At 45.2% G+C, this 21,251-nt stretch overlaps 1 protein-coding gene and 1 long non-coding RNA gene across 2 annotated transcripts; one reads left to right on the plus strand and one right to left on the minus strand.

Annotated features, from left to right (window-relative positions):
• Positions 1-1,233: 1,233 nt before the first annotated feature.
• SCG2 (secretogranin II) lies at positions 1,234-6,897 on the plus strand. Its single transcript, XM_064385988.1, has 2 exons — positions 1,234-1,368; positions 4,615-6,897. The coding sequence occupies exon 2, from the start codon at positions 4,629-4,631 to the stop codon at positions 6,504-6,506; it is 1,878 nt and encodes a 625-aa protein (XP_064242058.1). The 5' UTR covers positions 1,234-1,368; positions 4,615-4,628; the 3' UTR covers positions 6,507-6,897.
• An 8,148-nt stretch (positions 6,898-15,045) lies between these two features.
• Positions 15,046-19,182, minus strand: LOC135278584 (uncharacterized). Its single transcript, XR_010346033.1, has 3 exons — positions 18,789-19,182; positions 17,402-18,036; positions 15,046-15,236 (listed from the first exon to the last, which is right to left on the minus strand). It is a non-coding gene; the product is annotated as an uncharacterized LOC135278584 (long non-coding RNA).
• Positions 19,183-21,251: the final 2,069 nt, after the last annotated feature.

Here is a 21,251-nt window from a genome sequence, read left to right on the forward strand (position 1 = left end):
AATGCAGCCAGGATTTTCTTGTTGCCTGTTCATGGCTACAATTATTTCTAGCTTACTGTTCTTACAATAATTTAATTTTGTAATGTTTATTGGCTTGGAAGGTACATTCATCCTAGGTTTTTGGGTTTTTTTTTTTCATTTTGTGCTGTAAAAGGTCAAAATTGTCAGGAAAGATTTATTTTTGGGGAAAAGGAATCCTTATTTAAAAGCCAGAGCAAAAAAACCTTTCTGTAATAGAAAGGAAGCAGAAGGAACAAGGTAAAACTCTGACCTATCAGCTGAAGCCATGTGTTACACCTTGTGTTTTGTGATTTGTGGCATGGTGGTATTCACTGATTCAGGTGTGCAAGTGCTGCCCTTTTTGAGTGCTGAGAATGGAGGTGAAACCATGAGGGCCTTTTCAGCAGTGCCTGGCAGTGCCCCAGGGATGGGTGGTCCCTCTGTGGCTCCATCCCCATCCAGAGGAGTGCCAGCCTGGCCCCTGTTCCATGCCACAGCCACTACAGCCAGGGACACAGCCTGGGATGGGGGCTGCTGGGGCAGGAGGAACCTGCCTTGTATTTCCCCAACGTGCTCCAGTTTATCCATCTACCTCAGACAAACAATGGAGGGGTGTCCTTCCCCTCAGCCCCCTGCCTCAGGAGCACCCATCTTTAGTTGATCCAGAGCTCCAGGGCCTCCTACACATGATGACAAGGCCATGAATTATCCCTGCCCTGTGTCAGTGCCAGAAATGTGCCACAATAGCTCGGTCAATGAACTAATGAGAAAATAAAAAAAAAAACCTGCTGGCCATAGCTGTTGAAAGGCTGTCTCCTGCCAGGGTATGGGCACAGCCAGGCACACACACACACCGACCCTGGGGTGCAGAGTCACCCTCACAGCTGGGCTGGCACCCACCTCCAGCCCCGTGTGCCCCCAGCTTCGCTCCAGCCGCGCAGCCCTGGGCGTGTGCCCTGCTGCTGGTTTGGTGCGAGGTGCGGGTCGGGTTCATCAACTCCTTCCTCCCAGCCTAAGAAGCAGAAGGCACTGCCTGTATCACGCCTGCCTTTTTCTTTCTTTTTTATTTTTAAACCTTTTTTTTTTTTCCCATTCCCCCTCCTTTCTTCCTTGCCTTGCTTTTCTCTCCCTGTTACCCTCGTGCCTTTTCCCCCGCTCTGTATTTGTCTCCCCGTTTTCTCTGCCCCCTTTCCCGCTGCCGGGGCCGTGCCGTGCCGTGCCGTGCCGGGCCGTGCCGGGCGGGGCCGTGCCGGGCGGGGCCGTGCCGGGCGGGGCCGTGACGCGCGGCGGGCCGCGGCCAGCGGGCGCTATAAGCGGGCGCTGTCCCGGTGCTGAAGGCGGCGGAGCGGCGGAGCGGCGGCAGCGCAGGTAGGCTGCAGGGCCGTCGGGACGCAGGGATGTAGATTGGGATACAGGGATGTAGGGATACAGGGATGCAGATTGGGATGTAGGGAGCGCGGAGGAGCCCCAGGGCTGCGCAGGAGGAGCCGGCACCGACAGAGCGGGGAAGTCGCACCGGGAGGCGGCGGTGCCGCGGCTGGGGTTTGCAAGGGAGCGCAGCTCTGTAAAATGCGCCCCTGTCACTATGTATATAGTATACACATAAAGATGTAGGTATGTTCGTGTGTGAGTGCTCGGACATCGCAGCCGTGCGCTGTCAGCCGGGCTCAGACGGAGCGGAGCGCTCCCGGAGCCATGCCCGCACCGCGCTTCGGCGTTCCCTGCGATGCCAACACCCCCCCGAGCCACTTCCCAGATGGATCCGCACGCAAACAGTCCTTACATGCACTAGGACTGCCGTGGGTTTGGGCTTTTACCCTTCGTTGCTTGTTTTGTTTGTGTTTTCTGTACCTTCCACAGGGTAAAGGTGGTGGAATGATGCTTAAAGATGCTTTTAAACAAGGCAAATTTGCTGCAGTAGTGTTATTTTATTGCAAAAAATAAACGAGAGGAAGAGTGCATGATATATTTTTTTCCCTATGGAAAACTGTTCTTATGTTTCACCTAAGTCTGTCAGAGCAGGGACACATCTATAGGAAAAACCTATGGGCTTTCATAGCTTAATTTCACTGGAAAACATTAGAGTCACATCAGAAACAACTGCCAGGAGAATGAGAGAGAAAATTACTGCTACCATGGAAACATCCCAGAAAGAAGATATTTTCTGTGCCTGTTTTTTAGACAACTTTTTTCAGTCTGTATTGCCTTTGTATGTGTTAAATTTTGATCATGATTGCCTAATTTTGTAAAGAGGAGCTTCTTCATCTTCATTTGTTGGCTAAAAGATGATTTTCCTGTTTGTTAGGTTCTAATAGAGGAGAAAATATGCTCTCCATCTAGAGTGGCTTCACAGTTATCGATCTGGAGACAAAAGAGCTGTTTTAGCATATTGTCCTTTGAGAGGCACAGGAGAGAATGTTTACAATATTTCCTAAAGATAGGCTAAAATGTCCTGGTTTAAAAACAAACGTGGAATCAAAGTCTGAAAGATTGGGGAGGAATCCTCTTGCCTTGGATAGCGCAGTATATTTACTGACAAGATTTATGACCCGAACTCAGAGCTTGTAAAAGAAATCATTCCCAGATCTGTTTGACAAGGCTTTCAAATATCATCTACCGATAAATTAGAAGTAAAAATTGACCTAGAGGCAAATGCACACAAAATATGGAGAAAGGAGCCAATGTCTGTTATCCCTGCAAAGGAAATACCCAATTGAGCAACATCCTTGTGGAGCACTAAACTAAACTTTGCCTGGGTGCACACATTTTGATTCTTGTGGGATGCTGACAGCTCTTGCAAAGGCTGTAACAATCCAAATTGTGTGCAGCGAAGGAGGGTGAGTTCCTGGTCTTTGTGAGTGGGAGGTGCTTGGCAGATGATTATAGAATGACTCTCCCTTCCCCCATCCCTTGGAAAGGACACTTTCTCATGAGCTGATCAAAAGAACTCTGTTAATAACCAGTCGCTGCTGAAAAAGAAAGTCTTAATTTCACTTATTTGCTACAGAGATAGAAAATTAGGTGATGTTTGGTTGTTTGGGGTTTTCTTGTTTGTTTTTTTTTTTAATGGATCTATACATTTATGTACAGGGCTAGTGCCTTTTCTGTGACAGAAAATGAAGCAATGTGTTGGCTTTGACTCAGGGCAAACTCAGATCCGGAGGGTGGGACTGTCTAATTAGCTGTTGAACTAATCATTTGTGAAATCAATGCTCAAATGTATCCAGGCTTGAAGTCAGAAATGTTTGGGGAAATTGTTTGCTATTACGCCTGTTAGCCTGCTCATGCATACTGAAGGGGGGAAAATAAGCAGCTCTCTGAACTGATAGTGCTTTAATTATTTAGTTAAGTCACATTAAGGACAAAAATGGAGTGGAAAGATCTACAAGTGAACTGAAATGAGTTGTATTCATGCTCCCTTTCTGCTTCCAGCAGAGGGTAAACACAGGTTTACACAGCTCTTTCAGACTCTCATGAACCACCAGAGTCTCAACAGGATGCTTTTACCAAGCCAAAAACCAAAGGAACCAAAATAGGTCGATTAATCAAAGCAGCTGATATCTTTATCATTCCTTTCTCATTATTGTACTTTATTTGTTAATGTAACTGGGCCAGAAAGTCTCATCTATCCTGTGGCCCCAGTGTGCCAGTGCCTGAGCGTGTCCTGAGGAAAGACTGATGGCAATTTCCCCCTGTGCCGTGTGGAGGGTGCCCAGCTCCCTGCAAGGTTGGGCTTTTGCTGCTGTGTCCTCATACTCAGGGATGCTGTAATCATCTTAATTCTGTCAGGGGTGTATTTTCCCCAGTTCTGTTCCAGAGTTTATTTTTGTCTGGTGTAAGCGGGGCAGACATGGGCTTCTACTGATCTATTCTAACCAAATTTGCCAGTGGTCATGTTTCTGCCTGTCCTGGGACCTGATTCAATTTCTGCTGGAATGAATGAATAAGCAAATGAATGAAATCACCACTCAGAGCCTACCTACCTGAGCTCATTTCCAAGATGGGCTTTCAAGGATTCAGTAAAATTATTTTATACCTTTAGGATAAATTATATTTTTCCTCTCATAAAAGAGATCATTGCCCTAGGAAGATGAATCATAGAGTCATTAACTGATATTCCCTTGTAACACAAATAATTTTTTTGAGTGAAATATCAAAACAAAGGAAATAATAGCCTCAGTACTATCAGTGCTGACATAAATAAACTTGCAAGTAATTTTACATGTCATGTTCACTTCATCACATTAATTTTATTGCAGTTTAGCACCATTGAGCAGTATTGTCCTGGCATGAAATTAGATGCCCTATGGAGCAATCTCACAAAGTCTGTAGTTTTAATATTAGTATTTTGAGCAGCATTTAAATGTATGGATACATCAATTTTGTTATTTAGGTGCTTTGTTATCATGATCAAAATGACATGTAGGTGTGTCTATGGGTATTTCATGAGTTATATAGGATTGTCATTTTGTACTTTGGTGCTGCCATTGGACAATTAATGTTCATAAAGTACATGGAGCATAGAGATAAGAAATTTCTTGCATAGCTCTGTTTTCTAAGCCTGTTGCCATGTGTTAACAGCTTCTTTTTTTCTTTCTTCTTCTTTATTCAAAGGAAATATTTTAAACATGGCAGAAACTAAAGCCTTCCAGCCTGGAGCAGCCTGTGCTCTCAGCTTTTTCTTTGTCCTGATCTGTTGGGTTGATGCAGCCTCCTTCCAGCAGCACCAGCTGCTTCAGAAAGACCCAGACTATGCAATGAAAAACTTACAAAGGCTCCCAAACCCCGATATGATCAAGGCCCTGGAATACATAGAGGACCTTCGCAAGCAAACCAACAAGGGAGAAAGCAGCCCTGACTACAGCTCCTATCAAAGTGTCCCGTTCCTCCTCCCACAGAGAGACAGCAAGGACCAGCTTCACCTCCCGGATGGTGTGCGGGACTCTCTGACTGAAGATGAGTCCCAGTGGGTTAAGGTAATGCTGGAAGCCTTGCGGCAAGCCGAGAAGGAGTCAAAAGCTGGCCCAAAGGAGAATAAACCTTACGGTCTGAGTTCAGATAACAACTTCCCAGCTGGAGTAACTGATGATTACGAGGCTTACAAGTGGCCTGAGAGGTGGCAGAAGTACCTCAAGATGCCGCTGGGGCACTATGAAGACAGCTCAAGAGACAGTCCCTTCAAGCGTACCAACGAAATCGTGGAAGAGCAGTACACCCCCCAGAGCCTTGCCACGCTGGAGTCCGTGTTCCAGGAGCTGGGCAAGATGGCAGGACCCAGCAGCCACAAGAAAGAAAGGCTGGATGAGGACCAGAAATTGTATACAGACGATGAAGATGATGTGTATAAAGTGAATAACATCGCCTATGAAGATGTGGTTGGAGGAGAAGATTGGAATCCCATAGAGGAGAAAGTGGAAAGCCAAACCCAGGAAGAGATAAAAGACAGCAAAGAGGAAATTGATAAACACGAAGAGGAGATTGACGACGAAATGAAAAGATCAGGAAAACTCAGCTACCTTGAGGATGAAATAAGAAGAGAAAATAAAGATCAAGTGTCAGAGGATGTTTCAAAACTAATGAATTACTACCTGAAGAGGCTGATGGGTAGTGCTGGGAATAGGAAATTAAGGACTGGAGGAGAACTTGAGGAAAAAAGAGCATCCATGTTTTTGGATAAACAACTTGATCCTCAGGCTATAGCTCAGCTGATAGAAATCTCAAGGAATTTGCAAATTCCTCCTGAGGATTTAATAGACATGTTGAAAGCTGGAGAAAAAAAGCAGCTTCAGAGCGAAAGGTTGGAAGCTGAGCAGGAAATGGAATTCCCAGAAGACCTTGACGAGATAACTGAAACCAATCTAGGACAGAGTGATATATTTAAAAATAATATAAACTCTAAAAACGGGTACATGAAGCAGCCTCTTATTCCAGAAAATCTACCTGAAGACCTCAATATTGAAGATATTGTCAGCCTTCTGGGAAATGACAACTTAGCTAATCAGAATCCCTCCTACTTACTAAATCGTCTTAATCAAGAAAATGATTTGCCAAGACTGTCTTACATTCCCAGAAGATTGAAAGGACACCTGTTCCCTAAAGCTGCCTGGATGAACGACTTGGAAAGGCGACAAACGGAGTACGAGAAACTGAACGAGAAGGACGAAGAGCTGGCTGATTACTTGGCAAAGGTGCTGGCAAAATACCCCGAAGTGATCAATACCAACCAGATGAAACGAGTCCCGGCTGCCGCCTCGGAGAGCAGCCTGCAGGAAGAGGAGCACCTGGAGCAGGCCATCCGAGAGCACCTAAACCAGCTGGGACCACAGGAGGCTGCCAAGCTGGCTTCGCTCAGCAAAAGGCTCTCCATGGCCGGCGAGGCTGATGACACACAGAGCAGGCAGTACCTGGATGAGGATATGCTGGCAAAGGTGCTGGAGTATCTAAAACAGGAGAAATCAGAGCTTGAAAGAGATCACATCACCAAGCGAGCAATGGAAAACATGTAATTGTTCCCCGAGTATTATTTCTCTTCAATGTGTTGACTTCTATCCCGATTCAGTTGTGATTTATTCCTGCTCTCACACTAAACAACCTATGGTAGACTATTTACCATTGAACAGTCTGCATATCTTTCTCAGAGCTGTTATATTGTTTATTGATATATGTTATAAATTATGGGGCAAACAACAAATTGCTTCAAGTGTTTTAAGAAACAATTTAATTATATCAAGTAAAAGTATAACATGTAAACAAATGACCTTTGCATTGTTAATAAAACATGATAAATGAAGAGTGACAATTATAATTTGAAATTTTTAAGATTAATTGGATTATTTTGTTACTGTCTGTAGTGGTTTTTGTGCAGTATCAAATAAAAAATAAAGCATTATATATATATATAGTTTTATTTACAAGGCTTTTTCTATTCAGTGTTTTATTGTTGATGAATAAATTATTTCTGGACAATCGACTTTGTTTCTTTGTGACTGTTGATAAAGTCATACTAATTGGAAACAAATTTTTACTTCTAGAGATGACTCTTCTGAAATATATTATTTTTCCTACAAATTAAGTTGTAAGCATAAAGAACATCAACTGGTGTTACCCATAAGGACTGGGGGTACCTAAAGAGCTTGCTGAAGTCAATCAGTGTAATAACTGCATTACCTACAACAGAAAATTTGGCCTCACATAAATAAGAGGTATATCAGTATCTATTGGCAGCAGGAGGAACACAAATGATCTGAGACAGACTTGATGATGAAGCTCTGAAAAAAACCAAAATGGAACCTTCCTAGGTGAGCTCTGGGGAGCTCTGCAGATGAGTCCCCCTCCATTTCTCACGATGACAACCACAAAGAAGGAGGCAGGCTCCAAGGCTAGGCAGGCAGGGAACTCCCCTGTGGGGAACAGCGTTGGTTTGTCTGATACAAATATTATTTTCTTCTCCATGAAATGACCATTACATGTCACATAAATACACAGAAAATCTTTACTATTCAGCACACTATCTGGACACTTGAAATGTCCCTTGAGCTCCTGTTATGACCTGCAGTAGGTGTTCTGGAAAGGTTCTGGCTCTTTTCAGAAGGAAATGTGCTTGCATAACTCTGTGAGTCAGAGGCGGTTTTCACTGGGACAGCTCATTTCCAGGATTAGAGTTTAAAAGTGGTTTTCCCTGTGGTATTCTGCAGGTATTTTGGGCTAAGTGGGGTGGGGATGATTTTTGGCAAGGCAATGTCTAATGAAGTACAAAGGCTGCAGAAATAAAACTTAATCTGCAGTGTCGCCACTACCCCGAGCATTCACAGCAGACGGGAGCTCAGCCCCTGTCCCAGCCATTGCTCCTTGAATGCACACCAGACAACAACATGTCTGATTTTCCAGGGATGTGTAGGACCTGGAAGAGATGTCACACGTGGTGACACATGACAGGTGGGAGTCCCTGAGCGTCATTCCCCTCCTGGCACAGCCTGCAGCACTCCCTTGCCCTGGGCTACCCAGGCTCCTGAGCTGACCAAAGCCCTGGGGAGCTGTTTGGCTGCCTCCAGGCTCCTGCTCACGGAGAGCTCAATGACACTTTTGGATACCAGAATGACTTTGGATCTGAGAAACCAGTAGTACAAACCTATGCATAAAAGGACAGGTGCTGTCAGACACTGCGTGGAAGAGGAAACAAGCTTTAGAAAATGCTAATCTTGGCATGAGTAACTACATCACTTTTTAGAAGAACACCTCACTCACAGTGTGTGGAAGCCATTGGGGACTTTGTGGTTCATCTTCACAAATAACAAAAGGGGGGTTGTGCTTGAAATAACAGAACTTTGTGGAAGTGTCAACCTGATTTCAAGTTAAGAAGTTACATCGGTACTTTTCCCTCTTCAAGCCACAGAGAGCAGACAACTAATCTCCCTATGAAGAGCTTTATTTTTAACAAACTCATCTGCAACTCTCTATTGGAATTATATGAAATGAGAAAATATTAAATAGGCAGCACTCTCCTGGTAGCTATAGCTGCCTCTTGCTATGCAACCAGGGCTCCTGCAGCAGAGCAATAGTTATACCTGAATATGCAAGACAGCATTATCCAAATGTACATCCCATCATGAGATCTGCTCCATTAAACCACTCCAGAGCCTCCCCCTGCAGAGAGGCTGTGTAGTACTTAATTGTTCTTAATAGCCATGGCTGCTTCTGCTTTCATTTGTCTGTGGTTTGTGTTTTCCTTATGGGTGCAGTGGGACAAACAGTCATGTTGTTAATAATGCACACAGAATGCATAATCCATAACAGATACACTATCAAGCTTATTACTATAATTATATACAAAATAAAGTGACCACCCTGCAATTTTTACTCGGGCAAAGTGAGGAACAGATTTTTAATTCCCTTTTTGTGTTATGATTTGACAGCATCCCAGATGCAGCTGGTTTATACTCTGTGTGTCAGTGGCTTTTGTCCAGCAAAGAAAATGTTTCTGCTCAAATCTTCCTCCTAAAACTTGCTTCATTGTCTCCTCATATTTAAGGTCCTCCCCAACAAGCAGATTGAACAGAAATTCTGTATTTGATCCTAATACATCAAGCTACTGAACAGGTTCCTCAGGATCTGAGGTAGTTCTTCTTTGTACATACCCTAGAATTCATTTATTAGTACCCATAAGAGTAAATGCTGTTTTGTTTTTTTCATTAATTCATATGCTACTGCAAGTGCTTTGTTTACATCTGCCTCTTGATGATTCCATTATTTTGTCAGCTGGAGCTCTTAAATGAGAACACTTGTTGATTCAAAAATTAATGTAACCAAATTACCTCGACTGGAGAAATGAGATTGTAGCAATTATTTCCTTCTAAAAGCGTATTTCCACGGTGCAGTGGAGGGGGTTGAGTTGCATGTAATGTGACAGTTGTAACTGTTTCCCCAAGCACTTTACGAGACACTTGTTCTGCAGGAGAAGTGACATAAGCCATGGTTTTCTTAACATGACAAAGGGGAGCCAGGGCTGGAGCCCAGGCAGCCTGAGCTGTGCTTTGTCTCACAGCTCCACCCTGCCCCTCTTGCTGCTGCTAATGAGAGCACTAATGACCCAAACCTGCACCTCCAGACACACCTGAGCCAGCCCATCAGCCCTTAGCCAGTGACACATGGCACCACGGGAGCAGAGCAGCTCTGGGGGTGTGCAGGGGTGACTGCAGCATTCCCTGGAGCATCCTTCCTCCGGCTCCACGGCTGTTTACTCCGCGCTGCACAAATCCATACAGACACAGCTGGATGTCAGCTGCACTCTGCGTTTGTTCTGCTACCCAGGCGCCTCCAAAGAGGTTAATGTGAGCTACAGGAGCTCCAGTTAGCAGCAGCAGGCAGGTGCAGAGCCTCTAGTGCATAAAGTGGAAAGGAGAAGCCCTGAATCACAGCTGATTAGCTGAAGAGCCATGTTATTCCTGACTTTTGGATCATTCAAAAACATTTGAGATCGTTAATAATTCATTTGTAGATGTAGCAGAGCTCTAAATGTGGCTGATTAAATGCATTTGACGTTTCTCTTGAGAGAGGCTGTTATTCCAGGAAACCACTTGGTATCTGCAAATATCTTGGAGTTAGTGTATGCAAAATTACAGGTTCACTCACAATGTTTTCCCTTGTAAAGAAAGGAAAGTGACCTCTGATTCCAAATGTAATGTACCCTGGTGAATAACTGTGGCACAATTATTTTAGAAGTTCCTCCCAGCCACTCAGCAGATCTGCTGTGTAATGGCATGGCACAACATGCAGAGCTGCCAAGATACAAAAACCTGCAGCCCATGAGCAAGGCAGATCCTACACACCTGGGGAAGGAGATCTTGCAGAGGGATTGTTTGGCAACTGCCCAGCCCCTACAACTGCTGCTCAGTGGTATGCTTCCCAAAACCCTCCCTGGCATCACCCTGAAAGGAGAGCCCCATGCCTTATCCTGGCATAGAAGCCAGGCTCTCATGGAATGCCCTGGTGGGAGTGCCACAAAGCCTCCAGGTCCTCTGGGCTGGATGAGCAGGACCCAACACAGGATCTAAAAGAAATTATGAGCTTTATACCACTTCTGTGTGTCCCTGATTCTGTCAGCAAGTCTGGGTCCACTGGGTTTGTTTGGCTTCTTGCTTAAGTTAGAATAAATCCATTCAGGTGTAGCTGTGGGGTGCATTTTGTGCCACTCCATTTAAATGCTTAATGAGAACTAAGTGTTTATGCAAATCTGAGCACACCTTTTTCAAGGGGGTCACCCACATCAGGGCGTTTTCCTACTGCTCTGCAGTCACCACCATTGGGACACCTCACCTGCTGGAGACAGTGGGGTCTTCCCTGACAGAACTTTGCACAGGGTCACCTTGGGAAAGCCTTTTTGGGTTATTTTCCTCTTGCCCTAAGCTCATGCCAACACACAGAAAGGAGGGGCACAGCATCTGTCTGCTGAGCTCTCCAGGTGAAACATCTATTAAACTCTTTCCAAAATCATACTTCCTTTAAGTGGATCATTTTTTCTAGCTCAAATTTTAGATACCATTTGGTTTCACACTGTACATATCTTGAGCCTGAACGCAAAAAGGAACCCCCCATCCCCACTTTTCTCTCTCCTCTTTGACCTAAGAGAAGGTGTGAGACTGTTGGATGAAATGCAACATATAATTTCTGCAAAGAAACACATTTTTACCATGGCTACATGTTTTGCCACCTGCTAATAAATGTCATAGCATCACAACAAACCACTTAGATCTTCTTGTACTCCCCTATTCAATGTGTAAGAGCCAGGCCAGGAACAGCATATACACACAGAGAAAAAGGTAAAAAACAAAGATAAATCATTAAAAGGGGAAAATCCCAACATTCCTTGCTTAATATTAATTTAGCATAACAACATGAGATATGTTAAATCCTGCAAGTAAAATTTGGAATGGAAATATAATCTGACAGGAAAACTGTTTTCTGCCAGGGTAAATTTACTCAGATCCAGCACACTATCAACTGATTTTTTTTTCTTACAAACATGAATGCAACAAGGTAGAAACTTTTTGAAACTAGCACACTGAAAGAGGCTAAGGAAAAAAAACCCAACAAACTAGATTGGAAAACTTTATTCTTTATGTAAGTCTGCAACTACCAACATATTCTACTGGGTAATTTAGACAATAGAAATGTTACTGTGCAAACTCATGATCTTTTACCCGTGGCCTCAGACTTTGCTTTCCTAGAAGCACTAGTCAGGCTGAACTTTGTTTAAATGCATTTTTGACTTTCTAATTTCTATTTTAAAAATTCCAGCACCCTAGCCCTCTCCTCACTCAGAGTGTATGGTCTGAACACAACCACAGCAGCACAAACTTTTACAAATAGCTGGGGCACAGTGGCTGCTCTAATGCCAAGATGTTCTGTCTTCTGCCCTCCTGAGCCTCCTCCCTGTGACAAAGGAGCAATTTCATCCATAGGATCTTTGTCTGCAGGGAAAAGTTTATGCATATTCTTATTCTAGAAGAAAAATTACTGTTGAAAATTACGCAACTGTAAAAAAACAGAAAAAAAGGAAAGCTGCCAAATCCTCAAACTTTATCACTTGCTACTTTTTTACTTATAACAAAAACACTGATTTTGTTTTATTTCATGCTGTTTCTCCTTGGCTCCTTTTAGAGCCAGCACACTGCACTCTTCTGACGCTGAACAGGAGTTCAAAGCTGCTGCCTGCTTCTCCTTTAGGCAACACCTTTTGCATCAGTCTTATTTATATCTGACCCAAAGCAGGTGGATCTAACAGCTTCTCACAGCTCTGTGCTGCGTGGTGCTATTTGTTTCCGTGCCAGGAAATTGTGTGATATCCCACGTAACGAGGCTGGTTTTAAGCTGAAGCTCATTCCCAGCCCAGAGAAGATGTGGAGCAGGAACCAGAATCCTCCACCATGGACAGAGCAGTGCCTGGCACTGCCTTGGCAGCCCCATGTTTTTGGATATTAAAAAACATGCCAAGATAAATTGTGGCAGGCAGGTCAAGTTCCTGAGGAGCAGTATTTTGACAACAACCTTCCAAGAAAATTTCAGTAAAATCAATACTTGCTCAAACACCTTTTCCCATCCATCTGATTCACAAGTAGGCAGCCAGAAAATGTGATTAGCTTTGTTTCATTAACCCTGCTAAAGAAAACATTTACATTTGTAACTTAATACTGGATGCTGGCTGAAGTGCTCTCCAAAGCCAGGTGATGAATGAGGCTGGGGAGGCCTCCCACCCCTGTCACTCACTACCACCATGTGCCACAGGGAAGATAAATGGCAACTGGGAGCCTGGGCCTGCTGCAGAGTAATGGAATCATCCTGAGGAAATGGGATTGGAGACTGCCTGAAGATCAGCATTCCCCTGGGAAGCCTCAGGCTTTGGGAGCCTTCTGTCTTTGAGCTGACACCTCAGTGGTTACTTTCTTGGATAACTCATTTGTTAGTCAGGTTGTGTAATTTCCTTTTCTTCCATTTACCATCCTCCTGACTTATCTTAGTGCATGAGTCAGTAAGCCTGCCTTAATCATCTTCTTTATGAATTCTGAATCTATTTTATTGTGGATAAAGTCCCTGCTGACCAGTTCCTACAGCTTAAATATCCAGAGTGGAAAAAAAGTGGAACTTCACCTTTGGCTTGGGTATTTTTTAAATTAACTCCTGCCCTATAGCACCTCTCCAAAGAAACAGCCAAAAGCAGACTGTTCTATAAATATAAAAAGAAAGTGACCTTTTAAAAATACATACTTTACATATCAAACTGCAGAGATAAAGTAGAATATAGTTATCCTATGCCAAGACCATTGAGACACTTACCTTTTTCCTGTGGAAATGACTTTGCCTCATAGCTCACCTTTTTATGGTGCACATTATGCTGCCTGTGAAATTCATTACCCAGTACTTGATCTCCTCGATAGCCTAGTGCTGATGTCTTTAGGAAATGAATTTTTTAATAGCCTTCTTGATGAACATGTGTTTTGTGGCACCTGAAAATAGATGTACTGCAATTCTAGGCTAGCTGCACATTTTACCTAGCGAGCTGTACATTTCAGTAGCTGTGACTTTCTATGTGTGGAGATGGAAATAATTTAAAGAGTCATTAGCCTGACAAGATATGATTATTTGTCCTCCTACATATCCTATGAGCACAAAGTTGGATTTATACCTTGACCTTTTTACTTTACATCTTTTGAGAGCCAAAGAAGGAGTGCACTGCTTTATAAAGCCTTGCTGGGTGAGCACAGGCACTGCAGTGATTTACCCCCCTTTTGACAAAGACTACTGAGATGTACAAAGCAGCAGGTGCTTTAGTGCAGCTTCTGCTGCAGACAGGAGAAAATATGGAAGGAGAGCAGGCAAGACCCTGCTTGACATTCACAGGTTAGGAATGAGGTGTGAGGGACCATTTGTGCCACCAGATCTGACTGGGGCAGCTGGAGACAGGTTTTCAGCTTGACTTTCTCACAAGGAAGGCACCAGCCTTGGCTCATCAGTGCATCTGTTACTTATCCATTTTCTGGCAAAAGAAACTAAAGCCAGGGATGCTGTTCTCCTAAAAATATTATGACTTTTGCAACTGTGAAACAATTTGGCTGCCCAAAACTGGGCATCTACATTAAAACAGCTCATCTTTCCAAGCTGCTGTGCCTTGGCAAAGCTAAGAAAACACTGGGGTTGGCTTTTCCTTACAAATAGCCACATTGTGTACTGGGGTAACTTACTGCAGCCCTGCTGCCTTCATTGAGTACCGAGGTTTGGCCATCTAGACCAATAATTACATGGAGACAAACGATGTCCCCTGTCCATGTCCTGTTTGAGTGTGTGACAGCTCCACGTGCAGCCAGATCTCTGGAGAGCCCCAGTGCCTGCCCTGTGCCCAGAGGGCAGCAGAGGATGGCAGGGTGTGGGAGCACAGCCGTGACAGCACCACCTTCCCCAGCCCAAGAGGAGAGCAAAGGACAAAATGTCCAAGTCTCTGTGAAGAGCCCGCACTGATTCCCAGTGCCCCACAGGAACATGCTGAAACCCACCCAGTGAGCATTTATAACCTCTGAAAAGGGGCAGGGCACAACCCTGCAGTGCCCTGCAGCCCCCAGGAGCTGGGATACCTCGGAACCAGCCTGCCCCTTGGCTGGGGAGCCCTCCCAGGGGACAGAGCTGCTCCCAGCTGTGCTGGGCACAGCTCCCCTGCCCTCCCCTGCCACAGGACACTGTCTTTGGGCAGGCTCTGGAAGGTTTTTTCTTCATCAGCCTGATCCTCAAGCCTGGGAGCCCAGGGAGTAGTGGCTGGGGCCACGTAAGGACAGACATGCTTATAGTCTATCCCTGCAACATTTTTTGCAACACTTACATAGATCCAAACATTATGGAAACCCAAAGACTGCATTTCACACAACACAAATTTTTATACAGCTCTTGAAGTTGTTCTTAAAGCTCTTCTATAAAAATGAAGTACAAATTGAAGGTAAGAATCATCTGAACATAAAATGAAATATATCCTCTTCTGAAAATTCCCTTTCTGTTTAGCTTCTAGGGGTTTTTACCTGTTCAGGAATCTGCAGACTGCTTTACTCAAAGGAGACTTTCATTTTTCAGCATAAAAAATCTTGTTTCAAGGAAAGAAAATATCATTCTCCTCTCTTAAGCTAGAAAGCAGAAAATAGGATCTTCTTTTCAGCATTTCTGTGGCCAATATCATCTGTAAGAGGCTTTCTGCATTCCTTCTGGCAAGAGAATTAGTGGAGAATTACATATCATATAAATATGTTGAGACACAACTACAGCCTAATGTAAAATATCCTGTATCAAGAATAAGGTATCCTCCCACCCATGGAAGTATTGTTATTCAAGAGAAGTCTGTCAGGGGCCATTACTGATAATAGCATATAAAAGCCATAGTTCTGGTCCCCAGAACTAGCCAGTTTGCTTTCTTCACATGTAATTTAGAATTTGATATAATTTTCAGCTTTTGCAGTGCTGGGAGAGCAGTTCAACTGACTTTTAAAGTTAATTTTGAGAATCCAGTTCAATTTAGCAAGTCATTTACAGAGACCAGCCTCTTATTGCAGATGGTTTTCTGCCCATTGCAAAAAGCTCAAAGGGGAAGGAAGACAGTGTCATTAGCTACCTCACATAATACTCTCTAACACCAAATGCAATTGTAAGTGGATATATTAAAGTGTTGAGGTGCCAATTAGCTACTTCAATGTAAATTATTCTTTTACTTACAGGGTGGATCTTCCTTAAATCTGAAATTGCTGCAGCTCTGATGCTAACACAGAGTCACGAGATAAATGAATCACAGAGTCAGTTACTGCATCTGCAAAGAATGTTCTTGAGTCTAACCTGGTGTTACAGCCCTTGCAGGAGCTCTGTGTGTGTTTGTGCATGTATCTGTCAGATGAATCAATTCCCAAGGGACTTTCTGGTGAAACATCTCCTGCATGCTCAGGAGAGGAGAATCCAGCTGGAGCTTTGGGTCCACCAAAGGGGAACACAACCCTCCCCTTCTCTGCTCTTTCCCATGGCCACTTTAGGTGAGTTCACCCTTTAGGTGAGTTCACCCCTTAGGTGTGTTCATCCCTTCAGGTGGGTTCACCCTTTCCTGGGTGCTTTTCATCAGCTCCTGCAGGCCCAGAGCTGAATCCCCTCTCACTGCAGCAGGGCACCCAGCAGTGTGGTGTCAAGTTTGCCAGGGCTGCCCTGACCTGGGAAGTTTTACATCTGTTCCTGCTCTGTCAGGCTGCTCCAGTTACTGGTCCCCATGTTCCTCACCTGCCTTGAGAATGCCAAGTTTGCAGTGCAGCAAACATGAGCCAGCAAAGAGGACACAAGCTCTGTTACTTTTAAAGACAAATAGCTGCAGGCTTTCCAGAAATTTCTGGAGGTTTTTCCACTTCTGATTTCTTTGCCACACCCAATATGAACCCAAACCCATGGGGTGAGCTTTCTGCATTGCCAAGCCAGCTTTTCCAGCCACACTCCCCCACGTCCCCCAGGAGTGAAAGCTCTTCTCACTCACATCTTGGGACCCTCAGTGCTGCTCCCCATTTCAGCATCCCACCAGCACCTGTCTGCCTGTGCTGGCAATCAGGAAATGGCATCTGGGAGTCTGGGGGCTGCTGCCAAGGGTCCACAGCAGTCCAGAAGGCACACAGGCCCGTTGCTGGTCTGCCTGAACACAGTGCTGCAGCCCACACTGACCCCAGGAGATGTCTGAGAGGTGCAGGCTGAGAGAGAGAAGATGCTCTGCAATGCACACACAGTCAGGAATTTGTTGATCAGCTCTTGCCTGAGGTCATATAACACAGTAAATACAGAAATGGGATTATAACTGCATCAGCCTTGGCCTTTTCAGTTCCATTTCTAGCAGAGGAAATGCTAAAAGTATTCACAAGTACTCTGGCCAATTAGTTACCAAATGTTTCTGCAATATCTATAGCATCTTCACAATTCAGAGTATTTGCTGTTATTGAGAAATATTAAATTTTACTACACTCTGGTTTCACTTTTTGCAGAGCTGTAGCAGAGTCCATTATCACATTGCTAGCTGTGCTCTGTTAATGCCTACAGAGAAATTAATGGCAAAAACCTGACTGCTCTGAGCTCAGTGGGAGTCCACCAGTGCCATCAGTAGATGTCTCCCAGACTTTGTATGGGTCTTTAGAGACCATGTCTATGAAATATGTCCCATCCCTAAGGCAAAGCTCTAAAGCTCTCTCCTTTCTCTAATGCTGTTTCTAAGCTTTTAAACCTTGTGTTAAAATCTGCTGTAACTGGGCATTAAGTTACAAACCCTTTCCAGTAACCTAGAAAGGATTTTGTTATGTTCCTATATTTAAAATAGAAACATTGCTGAAGTTTTTAGTAGCTGTTGCAGGACACTTACATCTGCCCAGTGGGAGTTGATCAGAGAACACAGTCCCAGGAGCAGCTCCAGGCAGGAGGTACAGCCCAAAGGAGGCTCACTGGAAAGAACAGAGCTGGAAGCACCCAGCCTCTGTGGTCACTTCAGAGGCTCCCAGCAGCCATCTCCATCTCCTGCTGTTTTCCAGCATGTGCAGAGCCAGGCTGGTGCTGCATCAGTCCTGATGAGATGCTGGCTCTTGTTGGCAGCACCAGCTGCCTCTGCAACATTAGTCACACATGCAAAACAACTCAGTCAACTTAGGAGAGACAGCAGCATAAACTGTTCTTCAATTTCCTATTTTGTTATCTCTGTATATCTGGTTTGCTTGTTTGTCTCATGTCTCCCAGGCTTGATCTCAAGAGTGATTTTTCTGGGGTGATTTCTTCCTGCAGGAGTATCTGCCTTTGCCAGGCTGATTGTGCCAATAGAAATGAACTCCCATTGAAAGGGATTAATTAAAACAAGATCAGTAAGATTAGCTGAACTGTAACTGGTTTGTGCCTTCCTTGTTGAATGTAAAGCATTGTGCTACAAACAATGGAGCCAAGGGCCAGCCCTTCTCCATAAATATCCAGTGTTGCTCCGTGGATTCTGGTTTTATCAGCAGCTCCTTGCTGGTAAATGGATGAGAGCTGCTGTAAGGTTCTGGTGCTATACACTCACAAGCACACGGGAAAAAAGGACAAGGAAAAATTTGCAGTCATTCACAGCGCAGCACTGCTTTGTTTCAGGGAGGTGGGCTCGGGGTCACAGCTCTCCCCAGCCCTGCACCCCAGCCAAAGGGAGCTTCATTTGTGATGCACCCGAGCTGTGCAACCACCAGGGAGTGTTGCATGGTGTTAATGGAAAGACAGAGGCATTTCTCACTTCTCTCTGTCTTTTAGGCCACTCATGCCTCTCCGAATTGCTTGGATGAAAGGTTTCCCACCCTGGGGCTCTCTGAGAGCTTCTGGGCCTGCCTGTGGCAGCCAGGCACGATTGCTGGGACCTGTGTCTTCTCCTCCACACACAAACCCCTCAGCAGGAGCACTGACCAACACAGCAGGAGCCAAGCATTGTCCCTGGCACCAGAGCGGGAGGAACACCAACAGAGAGTCTGGTGGGCATTTGGAGGAAGGGCAGGAGACAGGGCTTGTCACCCCCCACTGCCCCACACATCCCTGCCTCTGCAGCACATCTTGGGCTGCTCCTACAGTGCTTTCTGCCACCTCTTTGTCCTGCAGGACAAGGCATGGCAGCAGATCCCCAAGCACCACGACAGAAGGGACTGGAGGGTGTTTCAGCATTTGAAGACTGGAAGAGGCCAAGTCTAACCAGAAGTAATGGATCTCAAGGAAAAAAACCCTCCCAAACAAATTGTGCTTACCTCAGTTACACAGGAAACCCCTCTGTGGCTGATGTTAGACAGGCTTTAGCTCTTCTTGTAAACAGCAGTGATCTTCCCCCTCTTGCATTTTCTGCTGCTTGCTTTTTTTTTCCAGCTCAGGAAGACAAACAACAGAAGAGAAAGAACAAACTTGAAGCACAGCAGGTCAGGAAGAACAGAGAAGGCAGATCAGGAGGTCCTGTCCTTCCCATCTCAGAGCACACGAGCAATCAATGACATGAAAAACAGCAAACACAGAGCTGATGGAAGGAAAAACTGTTTCATCTAATAGATAATCAGACCAAAGAACTCAGTGCTCTGAATGGACATCCAGAGAAGGACATAGTGAAATCTGAACAAGAATTTAATGAGAATAGCAGCTTTAGCAGTTACCAACCTCGTGTTTGTGTGTGGACATGTTGTAGCATGGCATATCCCAGTTGAAGCCAGTCAGGATTAGGAGAAACCCAGTTAGAAATGCAGCCTGGCCATAACAGCTGAAAGCAAGCTGCTGGGAGGTCCTGGAGCACCCAGTTTGCTGCAGACCCATTAAGGAGAGGGCCAGTGGCCCTGCTTTGCTGTGGCACCCCTGAGCCCTTTTCTCTGTGACACTCCTGCTGTACCCAGTGGCCTCGAGCCCATCCCACTGCAGCACACACCAGTGCCCCTGGCTGCCCCTGGGCCCTGCAGCACTCACCGTGTGGAAGGAGAACAAATCAGAGCTCAAACACCTGGGAGAGCGCTCAGGAAGTGGATTTCATTACAGTCTGCACAAACTCCATTTGCAGCTTGAGCACACCAGACTATTTATGAGAGGAGTTTTGCTGCTGCAGATAATGAGCCAGTTTTCAGCAAAGTGTAAATCTGCTGCTGCTTGTAGGGGCTCCCAGGCTGTCAGAGCACAGATCATCGTTGCTGAGTGCTCTGCTAATACTGTAAACAGTGATGACATTTAGAGAATTGTTTAACTGAGGGAGGAGGTTTAAGTCACTTGTGCAGTAATATCTAATGGGGGGGTAAACCTCTGCAGATTATACATCACAGCTCTGGCAGCAGGCTGTAATGTCTTTAAGCTACAGCTTCAAATTAAGAATAATGCCTATTAAAAAATCGTAACTCTTAGTTGTGGTAAGCATGTCTGGGTAAGATGTCAGAAAGATTAGAGCCTAGATCATGGATGCAGTATCTGTCCTCATACCATGGAACAGTTTGGAGGATTGGCACACCATTAGAGTGGTTTATTGCACCTCTTAAAACCAACACACTGCAAAGTGCTTCCCGCCAACAAGCTTTCCACTTCAATTTGAGTTAAGCTTTCCAAGTCTGAGCATCAAAGAGCATGAGGAGTCAGTAGGATTCACGCTTTAAGGAAGTCTTTTGCAACTTTACGAAAATTACTTCCTCTACAAGGATTTATTTTTCTTGTAGCAAGGTAACTTTGAGGCAATGTGAGATGAGTGTGACATCTCTTTCCTGACCCCACAGCACAGAAGACGCCCTTGGTCTGTGTCCCTGAGACCATGCTCATGAATGTGTGGTTATTTCTGCAGCAGTGCAAGAGGTGTGTGAAAGAAAGCCTCTGAGCAGCAAGAGTGCTAAAGTCAGTTTAGCTTTGAAGTGTATTTAGCTTTCAAGTTAAAGTGCAAGCAACCCTTACATTGCTAAAGCCAATGTTAAAGTTACAGCACATCTGTCCCTAAATTTCAGTAAGAGCAGAGGCAGGTGCCTCCTTTTGGCCAGGTTTGTGCTGGTCCAGCCCCTGTCCCCTGTGAGCTCAGGGGGATGGAGGCTCCCTGGCAGGGACAGCCTCCAGCCACTGCTCACTGCAGTGCAACCCTCACAGCCCAGAGAGAGCTGGGACAAGGAGATGCTTCCCCAGCACACAATGTGGGGCTGAGTGGGCTCTGCAGGATGGTGCTGAGAGCACCAGAGGGATTCAAGGCTTCCAAACCCAAATGTGCAGCCTGGCACCACAGGGCAGGGACAGCAGCACAGTGCAGCAGGACCAGGGGCTCAGCCACAGCGATATTTCTGATCACAGAGAACCTGGGGGTGGGTGGGAAAACCACTGTGGCTCTGCTTGCCCCTGCCTCCCTCCAATCCTCCAGCTGGGGAGAGGTGGACAGTGGCCAAGCTGGTATTTCTCTCATCACACAGACCAAAAATAGCAGCTGGCCTTAATGCAGGCTTTTTCTCTAATCACTTTCTTCTAATCAGCTGCATAAAGGCCAGCCACCATCTATTCACCACAGAGCAAGATAGCAATGCTGAGCAGAGCTGCCAGGTCATTCATTTAACCTCAAGAGTTTAATCTTCTTACTCTGCCTCCATGAGCAAGGAGTGGGACAGGCTCTGGCCAGGTTAATGTCTTCAGTGAATTAGCAGCACCATCCATAGGCTTGCAGAAGGAAAGAGTATCAGAGCAGTACCACCCAAAGAAAGGAACTTCTGGCAGCTTATCCT

The sequence above is a fragment of the Passer domesticus genome, chromosome 11, assembly GCF_036417665.1.
Source record: "Passer domesticus isolate bPasDom1 chromosome 11, bPasDom1.hap1, whole genome shotgun sequence".
In the NCBI taxonomy this organism is placed as follows: domain Eukaryota; kingdom Metazoa; phylum Chordata; class Aves; order Passeriformes; family Passeridae; genus Passer; species Passer domesticus.